Below are 24,956 nucleotides of genomic sequence, written 5' to 3' on the forward strand. Positions count from 1 at the left end.
AAGTCTTCGGATTGGCTGAAATGCGGGCCCAATTAATTTTAAAAAACAAAAGGAAGCGGCGTTACGGAGGGTGCGTCTTCGACGTACCCTCGAAAAAAAATTAAAACAAAAACTTCGTCGTTCTCTCTCTCTCACTGTGGCGAAAGAAAAAAACCCAAATCTGGATTTCTTCAAGCGTCTCTCTCTCTCTCTCTATCTTTCTCCAATCTCTCTCTCGTTCTCTCTCACTCTCTCTCCGTCTCTCTCCCAAATCTGGTGGAAACAAGCAGATTGTTGCTTGGGGTTTTTGTTTTTCAAAAAAACCCAAACCCCCCATTAACGTACGTTCTCTCTCTCTCTCTCTCTCTCTCTCTCTCTCTCTCTCTCTCTCTCTCACTGTGTTTTTCTTTTTCAAAAAAACCCAAACCCATCGGTGGAAACAAGCGTATAATCTTTTTCCTTCATCAAACCTCCTTGCAGCCATGTAATTGCACCTTCAACTTTATAAACCATGAAACCCTCTTTGTTTATTTCTTTAAACCCATTCCATGATGAATCAAATCCTCACACCCAACAAGCCCTATATGCAAATCTACCATTCTATATCCATTGATCTGCTCATGACCATCTTGTTCCAAGATTTCTTCCATGCCCAGACTTAGTTATTCTTGGGTGAATTTATAACCCTAGACCATAATCACATTTGCCCAATTCAATTTGTTCCAAATAACATCAAAACCCACATGTTCCATCTTATAAGTAAACCCAACAGACCTCAATCTCCTGAAACCACGATCTATGTGAAACCCATTCTTTTCAATTGCAGCCATGAAACCCCAATTCAATACCACCTTCAATCCCCACAGCCATGTCCTAGCTACAACCACAAGCCCATCTTCAATACCTGCACTCAACCTAAATTCACAGCCATATTTCATGATCCGTTCCATTGGGCTTAATAACCCCAATCCGAAGCTTGAAAATCCATAGGTTGTGATCTTGTACAAAAAAAAAAGAGAATGGGTGAGCAAGTGAAACCCAAAGAAGTATGTAAAAGAGGTTACAGAAAGTGAAGTGATATATTCAGTCCTCTTACTTTCCCATGGACAACCCTTCTAGTGTATTTAGACTACTACAGGCGATGAAGGGGCGTTCAAAATAAAAATAAAAATAAAAATGGAGGGGTGAATATATCAGTTCTCAAATTGATGCTAAAAAGACAAAAAAATTAAGGCTGCTGATATCGGCACAACCGTATTTTGATAGTTGCACTAACTCTGTATTTTCTTTCTTAACGAGTTTAAGAGCTATTTGAGAATGATGATAATTTTTGTATGGCTCTTTCAAAATTAAAAGACAAAATCAGTTAGTGCGATTATTGAAAACATGGTTGTGTTTATATCTTTCCTGTGAACAAAAAGACTTTTTTTTTAAAAGACACCCCTCAGTCAGTTAGCTTCATTAATAATAACACATTTAATATGTGATGTGGTCAGGTTTAATTCTCTATTGATACCTAGAGATTTCATCTCCTTCTACTCTCACGTCGGACCAAGGCAAGTGATGACTGTAATTTGTAATTCTAGTTATAACTATGATAATGGTTGATGATTTTATTTCTTATGATTGTTTTACTTCTCCCTTCTATTATTTGTACGTATGCTTATCTTATTTGAACCATTGACTTCAATGATTATCCCCGTAAGCAAAATTCTTGTGATAGAACTTTTTACCTTTAGGCCATAATCTATATATACGGTGTTTTGTATTGGCTTCGTACTAAAAAGTGCGAGAATGTCTTAGAACTACGTGTGGCCATTTACCAACGGGTACTTGAAGATTCACATCGTGTATATGATTATGAAGAGTTAGTGAAACCATATGATTTATTAAGATGATACAATTACCATTTTACCTTTGGATTCCCTAAGTAGCCCTTGCTTCGTTGAGACATATTTTTATTGGATTCATCTTCATATTGTCATTTATAATTTGGGATCATCATTTGTTGTCATTATTCTTCTATTGTGTTGTACTTTTATTACATTTTCCGGTCAATGACCTTGCTGTTAACTTAGTTTTCTCTACCAGATTTCATAGGTGATGATATGGTAGAGGAGGATCCTGATAGCGCCTTCGTAGGAGAACAAATTATGTGTTTCTTATAGTGAGTGTGTAGTTTCTCTGGTGTGAGGATCTTTGCAAAGCAGCTGGTATTCTTCTAAATAAGGTGATGCCTTTGGTGTGTGGTGTAGTTTGCTTTTCTTTTATTCTTGAGACCTTGGTCTTGTTTCTTTTGCTTTTTAATGATATTTGATTGTCATTCAAATAAAAAAGGTGCATGTCTCTAATCTTGAAAAGGAAAAAATGGCAGCTCTTCAACCCATCAAGACTTGAAACAAAGTCGCACCCAGCTCAACAGCCAGTTACTTGTTAATTCTTATTTCATATCTTTTAGTGTTGTAGACAATTCCAAGTTATCTCATCATATATGTGTTTGCAGGCTGCTTGGATAAGAGCTGAAGAGGAGGAAAGAAGGCGATCAAAGGGCATAGATCCTATCTGATACTGACTTTTGTTGCTATGGTTCTGCTCCTATGAAGATGTTAAAACTTCTTTTATGTTTGTTCCCAAAATAATGAATCAAAACAGTATTCTTCCCAAGTTTCTATGGATCATTGTTCATTTTATACTAAGATTAGCTCATGTTTGTAATCCGCCTTCATCTTTTGAGGTGCCTAGTTGTGCACTGTAATCTACATTTCAGCATGTAAAGGGCAGCAACCAGTAGTGTTGTGTGTTCTTGAAAAGGAGCAACTCTAAAGGTGAGCAACCTGACAGACTTCTTGTTCTATGGAGCCCATTTCTTTGACGAGTCTGCTCTAATGGAAACTTTGGGTTTGGACTCATGATTGTAATAATGTAATCTATTATTTCACCATGAGGAGGACATGGTGTTATGTGAATCAAAATGACACTAAGGCCATGTTTGGCAACTGTGATTTTTTTTTTTTTCATATTGTGGACGGGTGGGGGGGAGGGGGGGGGGGGGGGTGGTTGTTGGATTGAGCAGGCAACAAAACTCTCTTTTGAGTAGAGTTTTTCTTTGTCCCTGTTTTCCAGTACATCAAGCAAGTGAATAAGTTCCCAATATTCTTTCTGTATGTAAATTTTTGCCATGCCTTTCTACAAAGTCTGAGCTACAATCTGCATCTGACTTGAAAAGATTGACTTGAGTTAAAGGATCAGCCAAACCCTTTTCATGGAATGAAAATCTGTAAGGTACCTTTTTTTTAATGGAAAATTCTGTTAGATACCTTAAAATATGTAGGTCTTATTTGCCTCTGCTGATGCATTTTGTCAGGTTTTTCATACTTAGATGCATACATGTAGCATTCTAAACCCTTCGATTTGTGGAGTTGGGTCGATCTGGCGTTGAGGTTTCTCACTGGGAGGTATCACAATTTTGGGGTTCTCTTAACCACAACAGGTTGTTACCAGAAACAAAACCATAACATATATGCATATCGAGATGTGTTTTTGCGTGAATTCTGTGTGCAAGTTTAACACCTAATATATCGTTAAGAAAGAAAATACAGAGTTAGTGCAACTATCAAAATACGGTTGTGCCGATATCAGCAGCCTTAATTTTTTTGTCTTTTTAGCATCAATTTGAGAACTGATATATTCACCCCTCCATTTTTATTTTTATTTTTATTTTGAACGCCCCTTCATTGCATGTAGTAGTCTAAATACACTAGAAGGGTTGTCCATGGGAAAGTAAGGGGACTGAATATATCACTTCACTTTCTGTAACCTCTTTTACATACTTCTTTGGGTTTCACTTGCTCACCCACTCTCTAATTTTTTTGTACAAGATCACAACCTATGGATTTTCAAGCTTCGGATTGGGGTTATTAAGCCCAATGGAACGGATCATGAAATCTGGCCGTGAATTTAGGTTGAGTGCAGGTATTGAAGATGGGCTTGTGGTTGTAGCTAGCACATGGCTGTGGGGATTGAAGGTGGTATTGAATTGGGGTTTCATGGCTGCAATTGAAAAGAATGGGTTTCACATAGATCGTGGTTTCAGGAGATTGAGGTCTGTTGGGTTTACTTATAAGATGGAACATGTGGGTTTTGATGTTATTTGGAACAAATTGAATTGGGCAAATGTGATTATGGTCTAGGGTTATAAATTCACCCAAGAATAACTAAGTCTGGGCATGGAAGAAATCTTGGAACAAGATGGTCATGAGCAGATCAATGGATATAGAATGGTAGATTTGCATATAGGGCTTTTTGGGTGTGAGGATCTGATTCATCATTGAATGGGTTTAAAGAAATAAACAAAGAGGGTTTCATGGTTTATAAAGTTGAAGGTGCAATTCCATGGCTGCAAGGAGGTTTGATGAAGGAAAAAGATTATACGCTTGTTTCCACCGATGGGTTTGGATTTTTTTGAAAAAGAAAAACACAGTGAGAGAGAGAGAGAGAGAGAGAGAGAGAGAGTACGTTAATGGGGGGTTTGGGTTTTTTTGAAAAACAAAAACCCCAAGCAACAATCTGCTTGTTTCCACCAGATTTGGGAGAGAGACAGAGAGAGAGTGAGAGAGAACGAGAGAGAGATTGGAGAAAGACACAGAGAGAGAGAGAGAGAGAGAGAGAGAGAGAGAGAGAGAGAGAGACGCTTGAAGAAATCCAGATTTGGGTTTTTTTCTTTCGCCACAGTGAGAGAGAGAGAACGACGAAGTTTTTGTTTTAATTTTTTTTCGAGGGTACGTCGAAGACGCACCCTCCGTAACGCCGCTTCCTTTTGTTTTTTAAAATTAATTGGGCCCGCATTTCAGCCAATCCGAAGACTTCTCTCTCTTCAAGCATTTCAGCCAATCCGAAGACTTCTCTCTTCAAGCGTATATAAGGAAATGCGCTTCAAGCGTATAATCTTTTTCCATATATATATATATATATATATATATATATATATATATAAAGTTAGACCTGGCAAACGGGTGGGTCGGGCCGAGTCAACCCGCGGGTGATGCGGGTGCGGGTCACACAGGTCGGGTCAGGAGATGACCCGCATTTTTGCGGGTCAGACTTTAGGTGACCCGCACGGCCCGCGGGTGGGCCGGGTCAACCCGCAGGTCACCCGCAAATTCAAACAGTTGTTTATTTTTGAAAATGTTATCACTGGATTTGGATGAGGGGGGTATGGCCGGCACTGTGGGATGATCCAAACCGTCCATTAGATGGCACACAGCCTAAATAGCTTGTGCCCCAAAAATCATTTCAATAGGTTGATCCTAACCCTCTGATCTATAGAGGGTTAGGATCAAGTGATCAACCCTATAACATTCAAATCGGAGGGTTGGGATCAACCTATGGTGCCAGCCACAACCTATTTATATTCTATGATGCCAGCCATAACCTATTCAGGCATCAAACTCTTAAAAAATAGATTAGCATGACAAAATCACCATCCTTTACATTAGAAAAAAGCCATATAATTAGATTAGCATAACAAAATCACCACCCTTAAAAAAGCCAAGTGACTTGCGGGTGCTCGCGTGTTGACCCGACCTGACCCATGTTTTTGCGGGTTGGGTCACCTGCGGGGTTAGTTTTGACGGGTCACTAAAACTCAAACCCGTGCCCGCAAATTTGCGGGTGGGTCAGGTTGACCCGCGGGCACGGGTCGCTTTTGCCAGGTCTATATATAGTAGAAGAGAAAATAAGAGAATTTTTTGTGGAATTACACATCACTTTTTTTTGACTTTTTTTAACAAAAGCACCCATTCAACACACACATTTTCAATCCTACCTCCTCCTTTATGCTTTTAAACAAAGGTACCTCCCTCATTTATGCTTTTTTAATAAAAAAATCTATGGGGTGATCTTAACCATCCGATTTAAGAGGAACAACATATTATGGAAACCTCTATAAGATTGGAAGGCTAGGATCAGCCTATGGAAATGATTTTTGGGGCACAACCTATCTATGTTGTGTTCCATCACATGGACGGTTTGGATCAACTTGTGATATTGTCCGTACAGTTCACGGGATTTTTTACTAATATATATATATATATATATATATATATTTATTTATTTATATCTATAAGTAAAGTTGAATGTGGGAAGCTGAGGCTGTGCCACATATCACGCCCTCTGCAAACCACATTCAGCTTTACTCAAACGTTGAAGTTGAATGCAGTGGGACCCACGAGACTTTAATTACCGTTCTCACACGTTTTCCTCTAACACATAACTTTAATTAACGAAATTTAAAAACCATGTTAAGGGGATGTGGCACCCGGATTTTAAAATGCTCCTTATCTTAGAATTGAGAAAAACGTTTTTCTTTATTGAGAGGAGGTGAAACGGTGTGAGAAAATTTTTCTATTCCTTGATTTTAGGCTTTTTAAAGTAAGGATATCTCCTTAAATGCCAAAAAGATTGCCCGAGATTATCTCTCGAGTCACCCCACTGCATCCCGATATTTAAAAGCGAAAATCGCACAACGCGATACACGGAATTGCTATGAATACTTTTTTTTTTGGGAACAAAAGTAAGTGAATTTTTTATGGCGATTATTAATTAGGATGACTCGTAACGTGGGCGAATGAGATGATCCTAATCATCGAATGATTAGATGATCTTGACCGTTCTATGATGAACCTATTTTTATCTAGCGAGACATGAATAGTTTAAGGGGAATGATAAATTTGCCCCTTTTATCCCCCGGGCCACCCCTATGTAGTGTAAAAAGAGAACCATAAATACCGTAAGGGGGGGCTGACCCGGGGAAGAAAAAGCAAATGAATTAATTACTTCCGATAGTTAAATAGAAGATTACTTTGGAAGGCATTAGTCAAAGGCAAATATAAGATTAGTCGGGCGTGGACTTAAAATTTAAAGAATTGATAAGGAGGGACTGATCTGGTAAAACTCTAGCTGACCTAGCACATGGGCCCCACATTGATAGATCGAAACCACCAATTCAGGAGATGAAGCGCGTCTTATAATGCTAATCATCTGATCAATGGATTTTCGTAGCCCAGTATGATTTCTTGGATACAGAGAAATATTTCAATTTCGAAAATGAGATTTCCATGGGAAAAAGTTACCAAACACGAGAAAATTCATTTCCATGAATTTTTTTTTTCTTGAAAGACAGGTTGTTCTTCTTATTTGTTTTTTATTGGGAAAAAACATGGGAAATAAAATCAGCACAACCATGTTTTTATTATTGCACAAACCCATTTTGTCATTTATTATTTAAAGAGTTGTAAGGGTTATTATAGTTTCTAAAAAGCTCTTACAAAGCAATTAAAAAGGAAAAAACAACCTGCGTTGTGCAATTATTAAAGAGTGGTTGTGCTAGGCTCTGTTTCTTCAGATAGCTAGTTCGATCCCCTAACCCCTAACCCCTAACCCCTCAAAAAAAGAAAAAGAAAAAAGAAATCAGTTAATTTCAACAGTCAATCGTAGCCGTCCGTTCCGACATTATATCCTAATCTCCAAGCGCATGATGTCAGACAGGCTCATTTAATTTTTCACCTCTCATTAGAGAGTCTCACCCAGAGAGAAAAAAATCTGTCATCAGAGAGAGAGAGAGAGAGGATATGGTGGGTTTTGACGGGAAAGGCGTGGGCCAGTTTCTGGCAGCCATAGCCGTAGCCTTCCTAGTTCGCGTTATCTCCGGCCCGGGCCCCACACTATCGCCGGAAAGCGAGCCGGAAGATGATGTCATTCCTGCTGGAAAAGGCGAAGAAGATGAAACTCCGGTCGACGGGAAAGTTTCCCCGGTCACTATTGAGTGGAGCAACATCACTTGCTCCCTCTCTGATAAATCCGGCAAAACAGTAAACATAATTTTCTTTTCCTTCTCATTTTTGTTTGGAGCTTTCAAAAATACTTTTGGGTATTTTTATATGTTAGTAGGAAATACATCAAGATTTTATCGGTATTTCTTTTCCATATTTAGGTCAGATTTCTGCTTACAAATGTCAGTGGAGAAGCGAGACCTGGAAGATTACTTGCAATCATGGGTCCATCGGGTTCGGGGAAAACGACATTGCTCAACGTTCTTGCTGGGCAACTTGCGGCATCACCCCGATTGTGTCTCACAGGCCGTCTGTATGTCAATGGAAGGCCAAGATCAAGCAGAGGTTATAAGTAAGTTTTGGTTGATTTCAGGAGAACTATTAAGTATAAACATCTCCAAAATTTTTATGGGAGAGAGGGTAAATGTTTTTTTGGTGGGTTTTTTCTGTATTTGCTTTTGTAGGGTTGCCTATGTTAGGCAAGATGACCTTTTCTTCTCGCAGCTGACTGTGAGGGAGACGCTGTCTCTCGCGGCTGAGCTCCAGCTTCCTGAGATAATGTCAGTAGAAGAGAGAGACGAGTATGTGAACAAACTCTTGTTTCGATTGGGCCTGGTAAGACTGTCATAAGTGTACCCAATATCACATTTTTGAAAATTTATTAAATCACAGCTTGAATTGGAGAATTCTTCGTGCAGTTGGTTCGATCTTGTTTGGTTAATCATTTGTTGTACAATACTACAATGTGGGTTTGAATTGGGTTTTGCTTTATCTATCGCAGTTAGCTACTAGTGTGATGTCATACACAACCACATATAGTAACTGAAATTCTGATAATCCATTAGCTAGTTCTGTTACCAAATTGGAGGTGGCCTAACCAGTTCAAACTGTGTTGTCATCATTACACCACAAGTAATTTAATAAAAAAGTTGCTGATCAAAGAAGGTTCAAACTTCTCATGGATTTCTGGTTCTTAACTGCTTTTTGAGTAGACGGGACTGTTTACTGTTTCTGCTTTCTGTCTAATGTGGTTGAGCTCGCTGGTCCTGTTTGGTTGTTAAAACATCTCTTCGTGTATTTATCGAATGATATTCAATGTTGTTGTTATGTATGATACTGAACACACATTATTCTAATCCTTACATCTGTTGTAAAAGTTTGTATTTTTGTGGTTAAGGATAATTTTGAAATTGGAATTTACAAAGCTTAATGCTAACCTTCCTTTTCTTCTGGGTGGTTTTTTCCCTCTTTTTGGAAAGGTCAATTGTGCTGATTCAAATGTTGGTGATGCAAAAGTCCGTGGAATCAGTGGCGGTGAAAAGAAACGTCTTTCACTTGCTTGTGAGCTGATTGCAAGTCCATCAGTCATATTTGCAGATGAACCTACAACGGGTATATGCCTATCTTCTATTTCTTTGCGGAACGAATATTTTAGTTCACTTTTTCAATGACCAGAATTCATTGATTTGTTGTCCCCAGTTCCCACCATGCATGCCATGCCCCAAAAAATTTCTTCATTCGATGATGCACATTCATATTGTAGGCTGTAAAAATGACCAGTTCCGAAAGTAAAAAAAAAATAGCTGGATAAAACTCTTCACAAATTGGAGCTTTATATTTGTCTGATGCAGGAGATTTTTTTCCTCTGTTGCCCATCCATTCTAGGGTCCAAAAGATGAATGAATTGGATTACCAGAGCAGTGAACCACAAATTTCTTTTTCCATTATAGATATATTTTTGAAAAAATACGTGTGGACACCATTTAATTTATCCTATTGTTATTACTTCATTAATATGTCTATTGGTTGGTCTGTTTGGATCATAGGGTCTGGTACTTACAACTTCTCCAAAAGCTTAAGCTGTTGGAGAAAGGCGTTATTTATCTTTTATACTTTAACACTCCCCCGCACGTGTGGCCCACTTGGCAAACACGTGGCACATGTGGTCCCACTTTGGGCCGACCATTGCATGTGAATTTTTGCTATCCGGGAGGTATGGACTCGAGACCTTTCGCTCTGATACCATGTTAACTTACCAAATTCTCAAAAAGCTTAAGCTATTGGAGAAAGGTGTTATTTATCTTTTATACTTTAACAGGGTCTATTTGTGTTGTAAGTTCTTGAAAGTTTAACAAAAGAGAACAATAATTCTGTTCATCTGATAGAATATAGAGTTGAAATGAAATTAATTAGGTTGAAAATTCTAAAAAGAAGATGAATGTTAGGCTCTATCCTAACAACCACTTTCAAACCCTCTCTCTCTCTCTCTCTCTCTCTCTCTCTATTTAAATATCTGTTGATCAAACCGGCTACCATAAGTCTGGCCAAATGCTGTTGAGAACACATTGATTGGATGATCCTTCGCCCTTGATCCATCAAGCCTTGTTTAAGGTTCCAGTAAGAAAAGCTAGATTGTTGATTTTTGTTGTCTTTATCTTACGCATGGGATGTCTGTTCGGTTTGAGTCCAAGACCATGTGGGTTGCAGGTTGCAGGTTGCCTCACGATGTTCTATAAGATCCGTAGTCTCCATTGCACATACTCCAAAAACTGGCCGTTAGTATTGATCTTGGAAATCACTGCTTGCCTAGTTATTCTCAATTAGGTTCTCCGTTTTTTTTTCTAATGTCGTTTATCTGTGGTTTCTTATGAATCTTACAAAAGGTTTCTCATTAATAGTGGTTTATTGTCGATCTTCTTCTCTATTATTCTACAAATGAAAAGCATACAATTGTTATCGACAAGATAATTATAGAACATGATCCATCATGGTCCATTGAAGTACAAATTGGGATATGATTCCAAAACTTATAGCCTGTCTACTCCAAATCATGGTTTGTGGGGATTAGACACAAAGAAGTAACTGTCTCAATTTTCTTCTTATGTTATTCCTTTCTTCTATGATTCAACCGACACTTTGAATTTATTGTGGACACCGACACCCGTGTCCACACGTGTCGACACTCCTTTAGACACTTTTAAATGTACTACTAGAAGTGTTAGTAAATTTAGTAACTCTATATGTGTATACGTGTATGAGCGTGCCACTATTTCTAGATTTTTAGGGTTTGTCATGTCAGATACCTAGTATCTGTGTTGAAACTCGGCACACAAACCCATGTTCACAAATCTTGATTATATGTACTTTCTATTTTAGCCGTGTCCCCGTTTCTAAATTTTGGGAGTTTGCCGTGTCCGACACTCCGTGTCCATGTCGACATGCGACACTCGTGTCCGTGTTCACAAATCATAGCCTTTCTTGGATAACTATAAACTGTATTGAATGGATTTCTTTTCCATGTGTGAACGCGCATTTTTTCAAACTGAGAGGGATATATTGATTCTAAACCGAAACATTTAGATTGAATGCCGTGTTACTACTTTTGGAGTGTGGAGTATAGCGCAGTAATATTTCTAGATATTTATCTTTTTTTTACAGTGCTGCTAAAAGTTAGGTTTGACATGAATTTGAATTTTAGAATATAATGATATTCGGACCATTTCTTCTCAATTTTTATATACCCAAATGAAGAAAAATACTTTGGTGCATGCAGGCCTGGATGCATTCCAGGCAGAGAGCGTAATGGAGACACTCAGACAACTTGCACAGGATGGACATACAGTTGTATGCTCTATACACCAGCCTAGAGGTTCAGTATATGGAAAATTCGACGACATTGTGTTGCTCGCAGAAGGTGCAGTTGTTTATGTGGGTCCCGCAAGAGACGAACCTCTGTCATACTTTTCGAAATTGGGGTTGGTAGCTAAACCTCTTTCATTTTCCATGCTTTACAGCTTTTTATTTCTCTGAGTAAGAGTTTCTTTTCTTTTTTTAGTTTGCCTTTATCTATAGTACCATCTCTCCTTATGATTACTTTCAGAAGGTACTAGCTAAATGTTAATCAACCAGGTATCATTGCCCAGACCATGTGAATCCTGCTGAATTTTTGGCCGATCTTATATCCGTCGATTACAGTTCCGCTGAAAGTGTCTACTCTTCCCAAAAGAGGATTGATGATCTTGTTGAGGCTTTGTCCCATAACACATCAGATATTCTATATGTAAGTTCAGTCACTGAAAGGGAAGAAGCCTTCAAGTTCCCCTCAAAGTTTGTCAGGAAACCTATCGTCAAGCAAAAGGGTGGTTGGTGGAGGCAGTTCTGGCTGCTCCTTAAAAGAGCGTGGATGCAGGTCATTCTTTGTTACAATCATAACCCGTTTTTAGGCATCTCTAATTTCTGATTTGTTTACAAAATATGATTTTTTTAGACAAATGTCATTGACAACTTTGTTATTTTTGTTATTGTTTCCTTTAGTTTTTAGGTTATAATTATAAATAGTTTCTTAATTTTCTAGCAGATAATAGAATAGGCAGTTGATTATTCCTTGATCAAATTACACCTGCAGACTATGAAAAATCGATAATAGGCAGTTGACCTCCAAGAAGAAAATTCATGTATACTAGAAGAGTATAGCTTCTTACTAAAACAAAAGCTCTGAGAACACTTTTTCTCATAGTAGCTTCTGCTCAAAGACCATCTTATTTGAACTTTCTCTTCTATTTCAAGTCTCTTTAAACTCTTTTCTATCAATGGCTGCGAACCAAAAGATATTTATGCACAGGCTTCACGTGATGGGCCCACGAACAAAGTTCGAGCAAGAATGTCTATTGCATCAGCTATAATATTTGGATCAGTTTTTTGGCGAACGGGGAGATCTCAGACGTCTATACAGGACAGGATGGGACTACTTCAGGTATGCATCACTACATCTTTCTTTGCATTTCCTGCCTATTGTGATAAGTTCACCACATGAGATTATATTACAGTGGGTGTGATGAATATATGATTTTATAATTAATTGTGGAAGTGGATATCATGCATTATGTACTCACTTGCTAATGCTATTGCACAACCCAAAAAAAAAGACGCATACCCCAAAATTTTACTTTCATATAATGCATTAAACATCATAAAAATTAGGTCTCCATCTTAGTTATTATCGACTTGATTTGCTTGTCCTTGATGGCGCTCTGGAGCTAGGTTACAAATATCTCCGATATTTCAATTTATAGATTTTTTATCGTGACATTTTGATAAAACGACAAAATCCCGAAATAATCCCGTGATTTTAAAAATATGGCGATATTTTCATTTTTATCATAAACTTATTATAGTTTTTTTTCCCGATATAAACCCGATTTTTTTTTTTTTTAATATATCCCGAGATTTTCCCTTCCCGAGAAAATCCCGAGAATGATGTTTGTGACATAGCTCTAGAGAGAGAGATGTAAATCCAAGATTGTTAAATGGAAGCATTAACAGCCTTTCCACTGGACCGATGAATTGTTTATGTGGGCTGAGATTTCATTTATCACCTAAAAAAACAAACTCTATTTTTTGCCGACTACCTTATCAATCACTTTCCGATAGTGACACCAGTGTAAATGGTCATTAAAACTTTTGAACTGCCCTCCTTTTCTTCTTTTTTATGTTATTTAATAGTTTACTCTATAAATACTTTTTTTTTGGGTTTCCTTTTCCAATTACATTTGCAATGTTACATAGTTCTTTAGTTACAATATTTTTGGTGTAGGATGTACCACTATCTTGGATTCCCCAAGATTTTCATTATTAACACCCACCATCACCATGATATTGTCCAACATCAACTTTTGTCTTGTTCAGGGTACAAGCTTTTTTATGTATCAAGTTTCGAAATTTATCACTAAGCCACTCGTAGAATGGTGTTTGAACCACTTGGCAATGATTTCAAACACATGTTTCAGAACACAATTCTTGATTATGAGTTGAATTGGTTGTAGGCCCAGGACACGCCTTTCATTGTTTGTTATATTTTATCGAGAAAGGCTCAAATCGATCTCAATTCGCTTTTTAGACATGATTGGTTTTTCTTTTCCAAGTCGTATAAATAATGAGAATTATATAACCACATGCAGCATGATACATGTTAAATTCCTGATTTGTCATGTTGGATACTGTACCTGATGTAGTTTTGAATGCTCTCTAGGTAGTTTTATTAATTAAAAAATAATGTTTTAAGTTAATAAGAGTGCTTAGGGCATTTTTTATGTAAAAATGATAGTTCAGTCAAATGAATGTTTGGAAGCATGATACAATTGCCAAATTATCATGAACAGAAAGTTTTTCTTTCCCTTTTCTTTTCACGCACAAAAGCTTTGAAACCGTTAAAGTGAAAAAGAGGAGAAGAATCCTGGGAGGAGCACCCAAGTCATGTGGAAGGAGACGGAATAACAAAGAGGATAGAATGGAGCTTGTGGGAGTTGAAATCCGACTTTAGGACTCACTTTGCTATATCTAAACATAATTAGATCCATCCATGATGGGCCCCATTCTAATTTATGCAAAAGATAAAGAGTTACACCAAAATTGTAATGTAAAAACTACTTAATTACTCTAACTCTTACCACCCCCCTCAGGCTTATCATTCATGCATAGCTTGGAACAAATACTACAAGATTGACTGCGACCATGTGCCTTCATGAATATATCTGCCAACTGATCTTTGAACCTCACACAAATAGTGGATATCAGTTTGCTAGTGACCTTTTTCACGAAGAAAATGAAATTTTATTTCAATGTGCTTAGCACTCATGAAATAATTGATTATTAGCAATGCACGTAGTCACCTGATTATCTATTCTTTTGGATTTGTTTCGTTGAAGGTTGCTGCCATAAACACGGCAATGGCAGCACTTACAAAGACTGTTAGTGTGTTTCCCAAGGAGCGTGCAATTGTAGATAGAGAGCGTGCCAAGGGTTCTTATGCATTAGGACCATATGTGTTTTCTAAATTATTGGCTGAGATCCCTATTGGAGCTGTGTTTCCTTTAATTTTTGGTACAATTTTGTATCCCATGGCTCGCCTCCATCCTACTCTATCCAGGTGTGTTTCCTGATGCTCTGCACTAGTTGTTTCTTCACTTTCAATTTTTAGTCTCCTCAGCAATTAGGATATAAAAGATCAAGAGAATGAGAAATTTTTTTTTAACGCCCCCTTGCAAAATAGTTAGTTGCACTTTTCTTATTTCTTGTTGAGGTCAGGTTGTGACTATTCTTTTTTTGTTTCCTTTTATTTCTTGAAATGATCTATAATCTTTTATTTATTAGGTAATGTTTGCTTTTCTGATCATAACTAGCTTAATGAACATGAACAGGCAGGCAGCTGAGGAGCATTTAATCACTCTTAAAATGTTATATCTTGAACATTTGATGATATGATAAGGATAATGTGGTCCCAATGTCTAACCAGAAATTTTGAATTCTAGATTTGGGAAGTTCTCTGGAATCATTACCGTGGAATCATTTGCTGCGTCTGCAATGGGTCTAACAGTTGGGGCTATGGTTCCAACAACTGAAGCAGCCATGGCATTAGGGCCGTCTCTTATGACTGTTTTCATTGTTTTTGGTGGCTATTATGTCAACGCAGAAAATACACCAATGATATTCCGTTGGATCCCTCGAGTTTCTCTAATTAGATGGTAACTTTTTTTAATGGATACTTACACACTCCATGGGGAGGGATTTTATGTAATTTATCCTTTATTCGTAATTTTCAGGGCCTTTCAAGGACTTTGTATCAATGAATTCAATGGCCTTGAATTTGAACAACAGAATCCCTTTGACATTCAGACTGGAGAACAGGTACAGGGAAATCAGCATTGAGACTATTTGTGGATTGTTTCTGAAATATCTGATCTTATCCTTATCTATTTTTTTCATGTAGCTATTAAATTATAATGGAGAAGAGAACATTTTGATTATAGTATTTTTCTATTGCAGGTACTGGAGAGGCTCTCCTTTGGAGGAAGTCGCATTAGGGAGACGGTAATGGCTCAAGGTCGGATACTGTTGTTCTGGTACTGGACCACTTACCTTCTCCTTCGGAGAAACAAGCCCAAATACCAGCAGCTTGAGCCTCCACTTCCACAACTCCAACCACTAGAGCGATCAGATCAGTCTTAACTGTTCCAACTATAATTGGTATGTGACACATACAAAGACATAATAAAAAGGATGCTTTTTGAATGCAGTCTTTCTGAAATGTGTCATATTCCCAAGCCAAGCAGGGGATAAGGGTATGTAAATATAGAAAGACTTGAATCATGCATATGAAAACGAACAAGACATCACTAAATAGTAGTTGTTGAAATGTCAAATCTGATCATCTTTCAATATCCTTCTCAACTAGGGTCGGGTCGGGTTGACCATTTGCTAAAAAATGAATTGGAATCAACCCGAATCCGGCCCGATTTTAAGGTAAAAGCTCAACCCGAACTTCCAAAAATTGCCTTTATTTGTGCCCTCTTTCCCCGCCACTTTTGAGCCATGAGGCCGCGATTCCATAATGAGGCTTCACATATTACTGCACAGTGCAATTCACTCACCTTTCATTAATATTGTTTAGTCGTTGGCCATGCAATGGGTGTGATTCTTTCAATGACGAGTCCTCCTTGAACCGCCTGGTATCTCTTTATCTTTAAAAGGCTATCATCTTCTCCTTGGGGGCTTGCATATGGTGGGGTTCTTGATGACTGGCGGATCTTCTCCTGGTTGCTGCTTTGTTTGATCTTCTCATTGAAGAGACACTTTAGATGTTCTTGACATGCATTTTTAGTGCCTGCTTAATGCCTTAGATTGTCTCGAATTGCATTCATCTATCTTGATTAGTGGATCTTATGATTGATTCTCTGCAGGCTGGTGTTGAATGGGTCCATTGACCCTTAAACACCATTTGTTGAATTGATTTGGCCTTGCTTGTGTAGAATTGGGACCCTCAATTGGTCTTGATTTATTTGATTGCCACGCGACATGGCAGGACATGCCCCCTTGTTTGATATGTTCCTGAATCATATATGCGACATCATCCCTTTAAATCCCTCTACTAGATACTGTCACATAAGCCCACCACTTGATCTGTTCAGAAGATGAATAGTGAGAAATAAGGGTTTGTTCATTCTGGATTTGATTAATTGATTCTGAGTTGGGGTTAAAGTGTTTGCTGCAGTGTAACTAGCAGGAACAAGAAGAAAAGAGAGTGAAAAACCCTCGGAGGTGCATATTTTAAGATCCACAATCATGAAGGCTGTTCGATTAGCACATCTCGGAGCGCTGCCCCATTTTCTACTAATATTCAAAAATAAGTCTGGTTCTTGGAAGACAAGGTGTTTTAGGCTATTTCACGTATGGCTTGCTTTTTCCTAACAAAAGGAAAATCTAAAGAAGAGAAACAATCCAATTTAATTTCAATGAAATGAACACAATCTTGTCATTTATTATTTAAAGAGCTATCAAAGGTTATTGCAGTTCCCATAAAGCTCTCACAAGCCAATTAAAAAGAAAAGACAAACTGTGTTTGTGCAGTTATCAAAACATTTTGATGCCAATATTAATAGCCATTTGAAAAATGGGAAATAGGCCGTCCGACTTCTTTTCTTCCCCTTTTGTCTCCCCCTACTACTAAGCTATGGAAACCCTAATCCTTCGTATTCTAAAAAAATTACCATGCAGAGTGTATCCATACAACCTCCGCCAGTCAAAGGGGGTGTGAATATCAGTAGTCATTTTTAAAATATTTTTTAAGGAATTTGCGAGGGACCATCGCAGAAGGCATTTCGTGGACTGGCTGTTGCATGAGAGACTGCAAGTGAAACCGTTTAGACAAAATCTGTTGAATAGTGAGCCTATCTGGCTGCTCTCTCGTGTAACAGCCGGTCCACGAAATGCCTTCTGCTTTTGTCACTAGCAAATCTCTTTTTTTTATAACATCTAGAGAGAGAATCATTTTGGAACATTTTAGCAATCAATTTTGGGTCCCGCACAAGGACATATATGTAATTGAGACCGTTGATCTTATGGAACATAATGAATTAACTCACATGATCCTAGTTCCATACCCAATGGACATCATCAACATAGGACTTCAAAAATGACAATTGCTGGGGACCCAACCACGTTGGCCTGAGAAGTGATATATTCACCCCCTTTTCTTTCTTGGGCCAGCCCTCTCTACTGTATTTATGACTACTCTTTCACACTACAAGTGGGTAGTCTGAAGAAGAAAAAGGGGTGAACATCATTTCCATTTCTCAATGTGGAATGGACTTTCGGTAGTTTCGAAGCCACCATCATTCAAATGGGTCTAATGCCACTACAAATCAGCCCGGCCCATTAACACTCCTACGACTTCTACTCCCACTAAAAAAACCTAAATCCCAAACATACCCTCAAAACCCTAGAACCCCTCTATCGCCCCCTATATATAAATCCCTTCAAACCCCCCCCCCCCCCCCTCCACAAACCCTAACCCCATCAGAAAACCAAAGAACAAGAGAGAGAGACCCTCTCTTCTCTTCCCCACAACCCAGAATCCTCTCCACCCAAAAATCCTAACTCCATCCAACCATGGCTGAATCCCTAGTCCTCCGAGGCACCATGAAAGGCCACGACGACTGGGTCACGGCCATAGCCACACCCATAGACAACTCGGACATAATCGTTTCCTCATCTCGCGACAAATCTGTCCTCCTATGGAACCTCACCAAAGAAGAAGGCACCTATGGGGTCCCACGCCGCCGCCTCACCGGCCACTCTCATTTCGTCCAAGATGTCGTCCTTTCATCCGACGGCCAATTCGCTCTCTCTGGATCATGGGACTCCGAGCTCCGTCTTTGGGATCTCAACACCGGGGCCACCACCCGCCGCTTTGTGGGCCACACTAAAGATGTCCTCTCCGTGGCTTTCTCCAATGATAACCGTCAGATCGTGTCGGCCTCCCGTGACCGTACGATCAAGCTCTGGAACACTCTTGGAGAATGCAAGTACACGATTCAGGATGCTGATTCTCACACCAATTGGGTCAGTTGTGTTCGATTCAGCCCTAATACGTTCCAGCCCACGATCGTGTCGGGGTCGTGGGATCGGACTGTGAAGGTAAAATGATTTATAATTTTTAAACCCCTTTTATTTAATTTTAGAGAGTGAAAATGTTTTGTTATAAATGTGAAAAAAAAACTATTTTGGAATAAGTGGGATCTCAAGGGTAGTTGATTGTATCTTGGGAGATGAGATGAGCGCGTTTTCCCTTGAATAATTTATTTTTAAGAATTTTGGTTATTATTATTAGATTTGTAGGAATTAATGTTATCAGAAAATTCATATTAGAAATTTTGACATAATCTAGGTATGGAATCTGACAAATTGTAAGCTGAGGTGTACTTTGGCTGGGCATGGTGGGTATGTGAACACTGTTGCGGTATCGCCTGATGGGTCATTGTGTGCTAGTGGTGGAAAAGATGGGGTGACTTTGTTGTGGGATTTGGCGGAAGGGAAGAGGCTGTACTCGCTTGATGCGGGAGGTATAATTCATGCTCTCTGTTTTAGCCCTAATAGGTACTGGCTCTGCGCTGCGACGCAGGAGAGTGTTAAGATCTGGGATCTGGAGAGTAAGAGCATTGTGCAGGATCTCAAGCCTGATGTGACCCCTGGGAAGAACCAGGTAACTACTATACTAAGCGTTCCATGTTCTGTTGGGTCTGTTTAATACTAACCGCTCTATGTTATGTCAGATTTGTCTAGTAGGTTCTGTTGGTAATGTGGCACACCGTTTTATTTTTCTTAGTCAAATATTTTCTGTTAGTATTATTCCTGTAATGTTGTTTGCTTAATTTTTGTTATATTCAAATGCAATGGTTAATATGCTTTTTTTTTTGTTTTGTTTTCGGTATGAGTTCGTACACTTGCTTGATGTCATCACATATAAAATGGGCTTTATTTGTTGTCTCTATTCATATGTTTTATGATTGTGTTTGTTAGATCTGACAAGTAATGTCATCTGTGGATTTTTTCTTACCAATCTTCATGGTTTAATTTGCTCATTGTAAGGATTTAGTAAGGATAATAAATATGTGACCAAATCCTTGATGAGATAGAATGTGTGGTTTGTTGTGGAATCTGATTTGTTTTAACCGAACTCTCAGACTGTTTTTTCTTGTCTGGCATAATTTTTTTTCAAGTCATATTTTTTTGTTGCTTCATTAGACAGTAATTGCATCTTAAATCTATTTTTTGTAGTTTTGTTGGTACATTATGTGTCAATTTTCATAAACTATTTTAACTTGATCATCATGTGTAATCATTATGGTAACGCCCAAAAATTAGAAATGCCTGTCATCTATTTTGATGTTCTTATCCAGTTCTGCAGTTTCTGTCTTTGCACATGTTGGACTTGAAGGATGGAGGTCCTTCTTGTTTATTTTTGGTTAAATTGAATTCTCTTTTCCAGTGAATGGCAACAAGTCAAAATAGGAGTTAAAGTGCTGTCAAAATTGTATAGTTATGTGGCAGTTTTTTTCTTTTAAACAATGTCCCATTTGTTTAGAGGGCCCCATCATTGAGAAGTTGGGATTAATGTACACATTGTCATGTGTATGGAAAAGATGTCTGGCCGTCTGGGAGAGTTAGAGGATAGTTTTCTATACATGGTGAATGATCCCTCTGTTTGCTTATAAGCAAATGCATTGTGTGTTTGTAGACAGGTTAGTAATGGGAATTGGGCAATACTTGCTTTGAACTTTCAAGGGTGGTAGATCAAGTAGGGCCACTTTTTATATTCTTTTGATTTTGTACATGTGCATAAATCAAAAGAGGAAGAACGTCACACATGTTTCGCTCTTGATTCAGGGAAAATCCAGCAATGTAATTTAAAATGATAAACTGTAAGGGTTGAAAAAGTTCTCTGTATAAACTTTTCTTTTGCTTCCCTTTCCACACTCAGAAAAGTTTTTTAGCGGCACCCTTCAGCTTTCCCAGAATTTTTTTCCTTCCTAATTTTTACCTTTCCACAAAACCTTAATCTAGCTGCATGAATCCATATTAGTCCCAATTGCTTGAGGGTTCTCCATGCATACTCCTTGATCCAGGATGACGTTTGATGACGCCATAGCCATCCTTGCTGGCTATTTCCTCTTCCCCTTCCATTTCTTGTCAAGCAACTGATTAGGCTCGTTGGTAGGTCAATTTGGGGGAAGAAGCAGGATCTGGTCTCAAAATTTTGATTGAGAGAGATCTCTAAGGTCGATAATGGGTTTGATTCGAGGAGCTACAAATGTTGTCTTCCAACAGCCAGATACCGTGGGTGAGTTTTGATTTGTGGATCTCTTATGGGATGTTCACTCGATTTTTCAGGGAGAAATGTTGCTGTTGATCTGCCTCTGTCAGGGGGTTTAGTTCACTTTGGAATGAAATGAGTGGAAAAGAAGATTTGATAGACTCCTCTTCCACCGACAACTGGATACTCTTTTTCCCTAATGCAATTGAAATTGCTCTTTCTTGACTGATTCGATCACAAACCCATCTTTTTGGACTCCAAGCTTAGATCATGTGATTCTTCTCCCTTTAGGTTGTAGCCTAGTGGTATGAGGCTGGCGGTTCTAGGCCTTCGATTAGTGCTTTGGTCGAAGACTCTTTTTCATTAATCCAAGCTCATGATTTTGGCCATAGAGGAATAGGGTGTGGCTGAGCAGAAAAAAGGGTCCATTTTGGATAGAATGAATCATTTGGTTGGAGAAACTTATTCACTATTTGATGATGAGAAAAGGGAGAAGACACAATTGTTGGAAGAGTTAAAGTGGAGATAAAGATCTAGATCTAGATAGTTAAAAAATGGAAACAAAAATAGACCAACTTTCATAACATCATTAGCGCTAGAGGCAAACCAACCTGATCAATTCTCTCTTAATTGTCGGTGAGAGAATTGTGAATATGAGAGATCTCCTCTGAAATTTTCTCTTTATGATCCATCTTTGTAATTGCGATGGCTACGGATAAGAATGCTCTAGTCAAGGATTGTATGCAGTGGGTGGAGGGCAAGGTGTTCTGGAAGATCAAGTTTCGAAGGAACTTGTTAGATTGGGAGATTGACAGCATGGCTCGATTGTTAAACATCCTAGAATCCCGCTATTTTAAGAGGTTAGGCAAAGGCAAAGGGTTTGGATCTGGTGCTCTTCGGGTCTTTAACTGTTAAAATCTTTTACCATAATCTTGTTCCTGATTGCTTTTATCCTCAATTTGCCAAAGTGTGGGGTATCCCAGCCCCCCTAGAGTTTGTGCTTTTGGTTGGACTGCCTTCCGATCCAAGATGCTGATGGTGGACTTTCTTCAGAGTCAAGAAATGTTAATCATTGATAATTGTGCCCTATGTAATATGCATTCAATCGGGAGAATTGATGGACCATATCTTTTTACTTTGGAGATTAGCCAGAGAGATTTGGAATAGATTTCTTCTGAGATCTGGCATCCAGTGGTTCTTTCTGGCTCGTTTAGTAGACCTTCTAGATAGTTGGTCTTTTGACCCATGGAGGAGGAAGGGGAGAATCTCGTGGCATGTAATTTTCTTGGCATTGTTATGGGTGATATGGAAGGAAAGAAATGACAGAGTTTTTGGAGGTTTATTTAAAAGCTCGCATTATCTATTCATCAAAATCATTTTCCTATCCATATCTTGGATAAATTTTCTCTCATGTTTCTGATTCACTTCTAGCTCTGATTTATGGAGATATGCGTATGTAAGCAGCGATAGGTAGGAGGTTGGCTCTCCTCGTTGGACTCTGTCACAAAAAGTCCTAACAACTAAAAACATGAAAATAAATATCCTAGAATCTAAATAACATGAAAATAAATTCCTAAACTAAATAACATGGAAATATAAATCCTAATAGGCAAATATGCCACTTATTGGCCTATTATCTGCATCACATAGAAGCTGCGTATGAAAATATATTTGGATAAATGTAGTGACGTGTGTATTGATCCTGTGATCATAATTCAGCATTGGTTTGCCAAACCCTTGCATCTGAGAGTCGGCTTTCATTAGCTCTGTATGAGAACCTGGACCTACATGTTTCTTTTCATCTCTTATATATTAGCATTTTATTTGTAGGCCCACATCTGTCGGTGTGGTGATCATATCTTGGAAGCCAGCCAATACTTAGTGCCCATAGTGTCTCTATTGTATGTATTTGGGATTCCACTAGGCGGGAATTGACCTAATCCATGAAATCTTGCAAGACTTTCAGAATTGTGAACTTTTTGAAGTTTTATGTTAGCAGCATGGGATTTACTAAGGAATTTCGCACGAAGGCATTTTGTGGCTGACTGTTGCATGAGAGAACACCACACAGGCTCACTTCTCAGCAGATTTTTTCTTATACATTTAGGGTATGTTTGGCTACCATGAATTTTTTTTCATGATAAACTGCTGCCTCCAAGTGGTGAGAGAGGGGTTGGCGGGTGAAGTGGCTAAAAATCAGCAAACAAAATACAGGGGTGAGAAGGGGCTAAAAATCAGGAAACAAAAACCTCTACTAAAAAATTTGATCAGACTGGTTCCAGATTTTTTGCCACTTCTCATCACTGGAGACACTAGTTTCCCCTTTTTTTTTGGTTTCCTGATTTTTAGCCACTTCACCCACATCTCCACTTGGAGACAGATTTATCATGAAAAATAAATAAAAAATCATGGTAGCAAACGTGTCCATAATTCATCTGAGGTGGTTGTTCTCTCATGCAACAGTCAGCCACGAAATGCCTTTCTGCGAAATTCCCTAGCAGCATATACATAAGTTTGCTATTAGGAAACTACATGCGAAGATGTCCGTGTTTGCTACATTGCAATAGTAGCTGGAAATGAAGACCCCTTGATAGGTTACCTGTGCCATTTAAGACAGCTATATAGTATTTGTTTAGGTTCAAACATATTCATTGATTACTTTGAAACACTAAACAGATGTGTAAAAAAGGCTCTTTTTGGTGGAGTTATTTGTTTCCTTATTTTCAGGCTTTCATCGCCTTCTATTCTTTCATGCCGTATCAAATCTCTCTTCCCACCAGCCTCACCCCTGTCTCACCACTTGAGAAACTAAATTTATCATGAGAAAAATTCACGGTTGCCAAACATGGCCTAGACAGATGTGCAAGAAAGTCTTTTTTATTTTATTTTATTTTTAACTCTTTGTAACTGTGGTTGCAGATGGTGTACTGCACAAGCCTGAGTTGGAGCTCTGATGGAAGCACCCTATTTACCGGTTACACTGATGGAGCTATTAGGGTGTGGGGTATTGGTCGTTATTGAGAAGATTGCACAAGTAGGTATATGAGTTGTTTCCTTTTTTTTCTTCCTTGGTGTGGACCATGTAGGATTCTGTTAAATACTTTTGCTGAATCTGAATTTTGAACTTCACATGGGTTGGCTTTGATGCCTTTCTTTCTGATTTATTTTACATTTGAGAATGTTGGTTACTTAGATATCTATCTTCTTGCCTATGCATGTCGTTGAATGATAAAGTTCTCTCTCTGAGTTCATCTACTTTGCTGCTAAAATAAGACTAATCTCCAATAGATTGGCATTATCCTCTCTGCTTCATTAGGCTTGAGGAAACAATTTGGATACTTTTATTTCCATTGTAGCTGTTTTTGGCATAATATTTTAGCTTGTTTCAAGCAAGTTTGTTTAGGGATGATCAATTGAACAGAGTATTTTTTTTCCTGGGTTTGTAGCATTCATTATAAGTACACAAGCAACTAAGCTGGTTTCTTTGGAATATTTTGAAGGAGGGAAAATGTGCATCAATGAAAAGAAACCAATGGGTTGAGGCTTTGTATCTCATCCCTGAGGTCGTAGGTTCAATCAATCCCACCTTATTTACCCCCACACCCCCCAAAAATAAAAAAATAAAAAAATGTAACCATTTTATTTCTTTGGCTTCTTTTCCATTTACAATTTGGGAGATCGTAGGGGTAATATGAGGCGGCTGACCCCAGCTAGTTTGGGACAAAGGCTTAGCTGAGTTGAGTTGCATGTAATATGAGAAGAAAACTAGAGGGGCTTGGGCTACGCCTAGGTTTGTACTATTATGCTTGACAGCTCAACCAGTGACTTCCTAAACGGAAAGTGCCCTTCAGAAGCAAATAGAGGTCAAGTTTGTTCCCTGGAAGGTCACTTTAGTTGCACATGTGTCCTTTTTATGTGCTCGAGAAGAATTGATCGTCCTTTTTTGGGGGAGACCCTATTGAAAGGAATTGGACATCTTTTTAGCTAGCAAATTATCCTTG

At 38.5% G+C, this 24,956-nt stretch overlaps 2 protein-coding genes and 1 long non-coding RNA gene across 3 annotated transcripts; all 3 read left to right on the forward strand.

Annotated features, from left to right (window-relative positions):
- The first annotated feature begins 2,070 nt into the window (after nt 1-2,070).
- LOC143892963 (uncharacterized) lies at nt 2,071-2,821 on the forward strand. Its single transcript, XR_013255667.1, has 2 exons — nt 2,071-2,209; nt 2,483-2,821. It is a non-coding gene; the product is annotated as an uncharacterized LOC143892963 (long non-coding RNA).
- Nucleotides 2,822-7,540: 4,719 nt separating this feature from the next.
- On the forward strand, nt 7,541-16,022 carry ABCG7 (ABC-2 type transporter family protein). Its single transcript, XM_077397636.1, has 11 exons — nt 7,541-7,847; nt 7,970-8,160; nt 8,273-8,423; nt 9,068-9,200; nt 11,362-11,563; nt 11,718-11,997; nt 12,430-12,561; nt 14,513-14,733; nt 15,116-15,328; nt 15,407-15,491; nt 15,630-16,022. The coding sequence occupies exons 1-11, from the start codon at nt 7,608-7,610 to the stop codon at nt 15,810-15,812; spliced, it is 2,031 nt and encodes a 676-aa protein (XP_077253751.1). The 5' UTR covers nt 7,541-7,607; the 3' UTR covers nt 15,813-16,022.
- A 2,096-nt stretch (nt 16,023-18,118) lies between these two features.
- LOC143892775 (small ribosomal subunit protein RACK1-like) lies at nt 18,119-24,149 on the forward strand. Its single transcript, XM_077397637.1, has 3 exons — nt 18,119-18,779; nt 19,030-19,344; nt 23,875-24,149. Exons 1-3 carry the CDS (start codon nt 18,252-18,254, stop codon nt 23,974-23,976), a joined length of 945 nt encoding a protein of 314 aa, XP_077253752.1. The 5' UTR covers nt 18,119-18,251; the 3' UTR covers nt 23,977-24,149.
- The last annotated feature ends 807 nt before the right edge of the window (nt 24,150-24,956 follow it).

Source organism: Tasmannia lanceolata, unplaced genomic scaffold (genome assembly GCF_043159265.1).
Source record: "Tasmannia lanceolata isolate RefF3 unplaced genomic scaffold, GAP_Taslan_0.1 ptg000015l, whole genome shotgun sequence".
Lineage (NCBI taxonomy): Eukaryota > Viridiplantae > Streptophyta > Magnoliopsida > Canellales > Winteraceae > Tasmannia > Tasmannia lanceolata.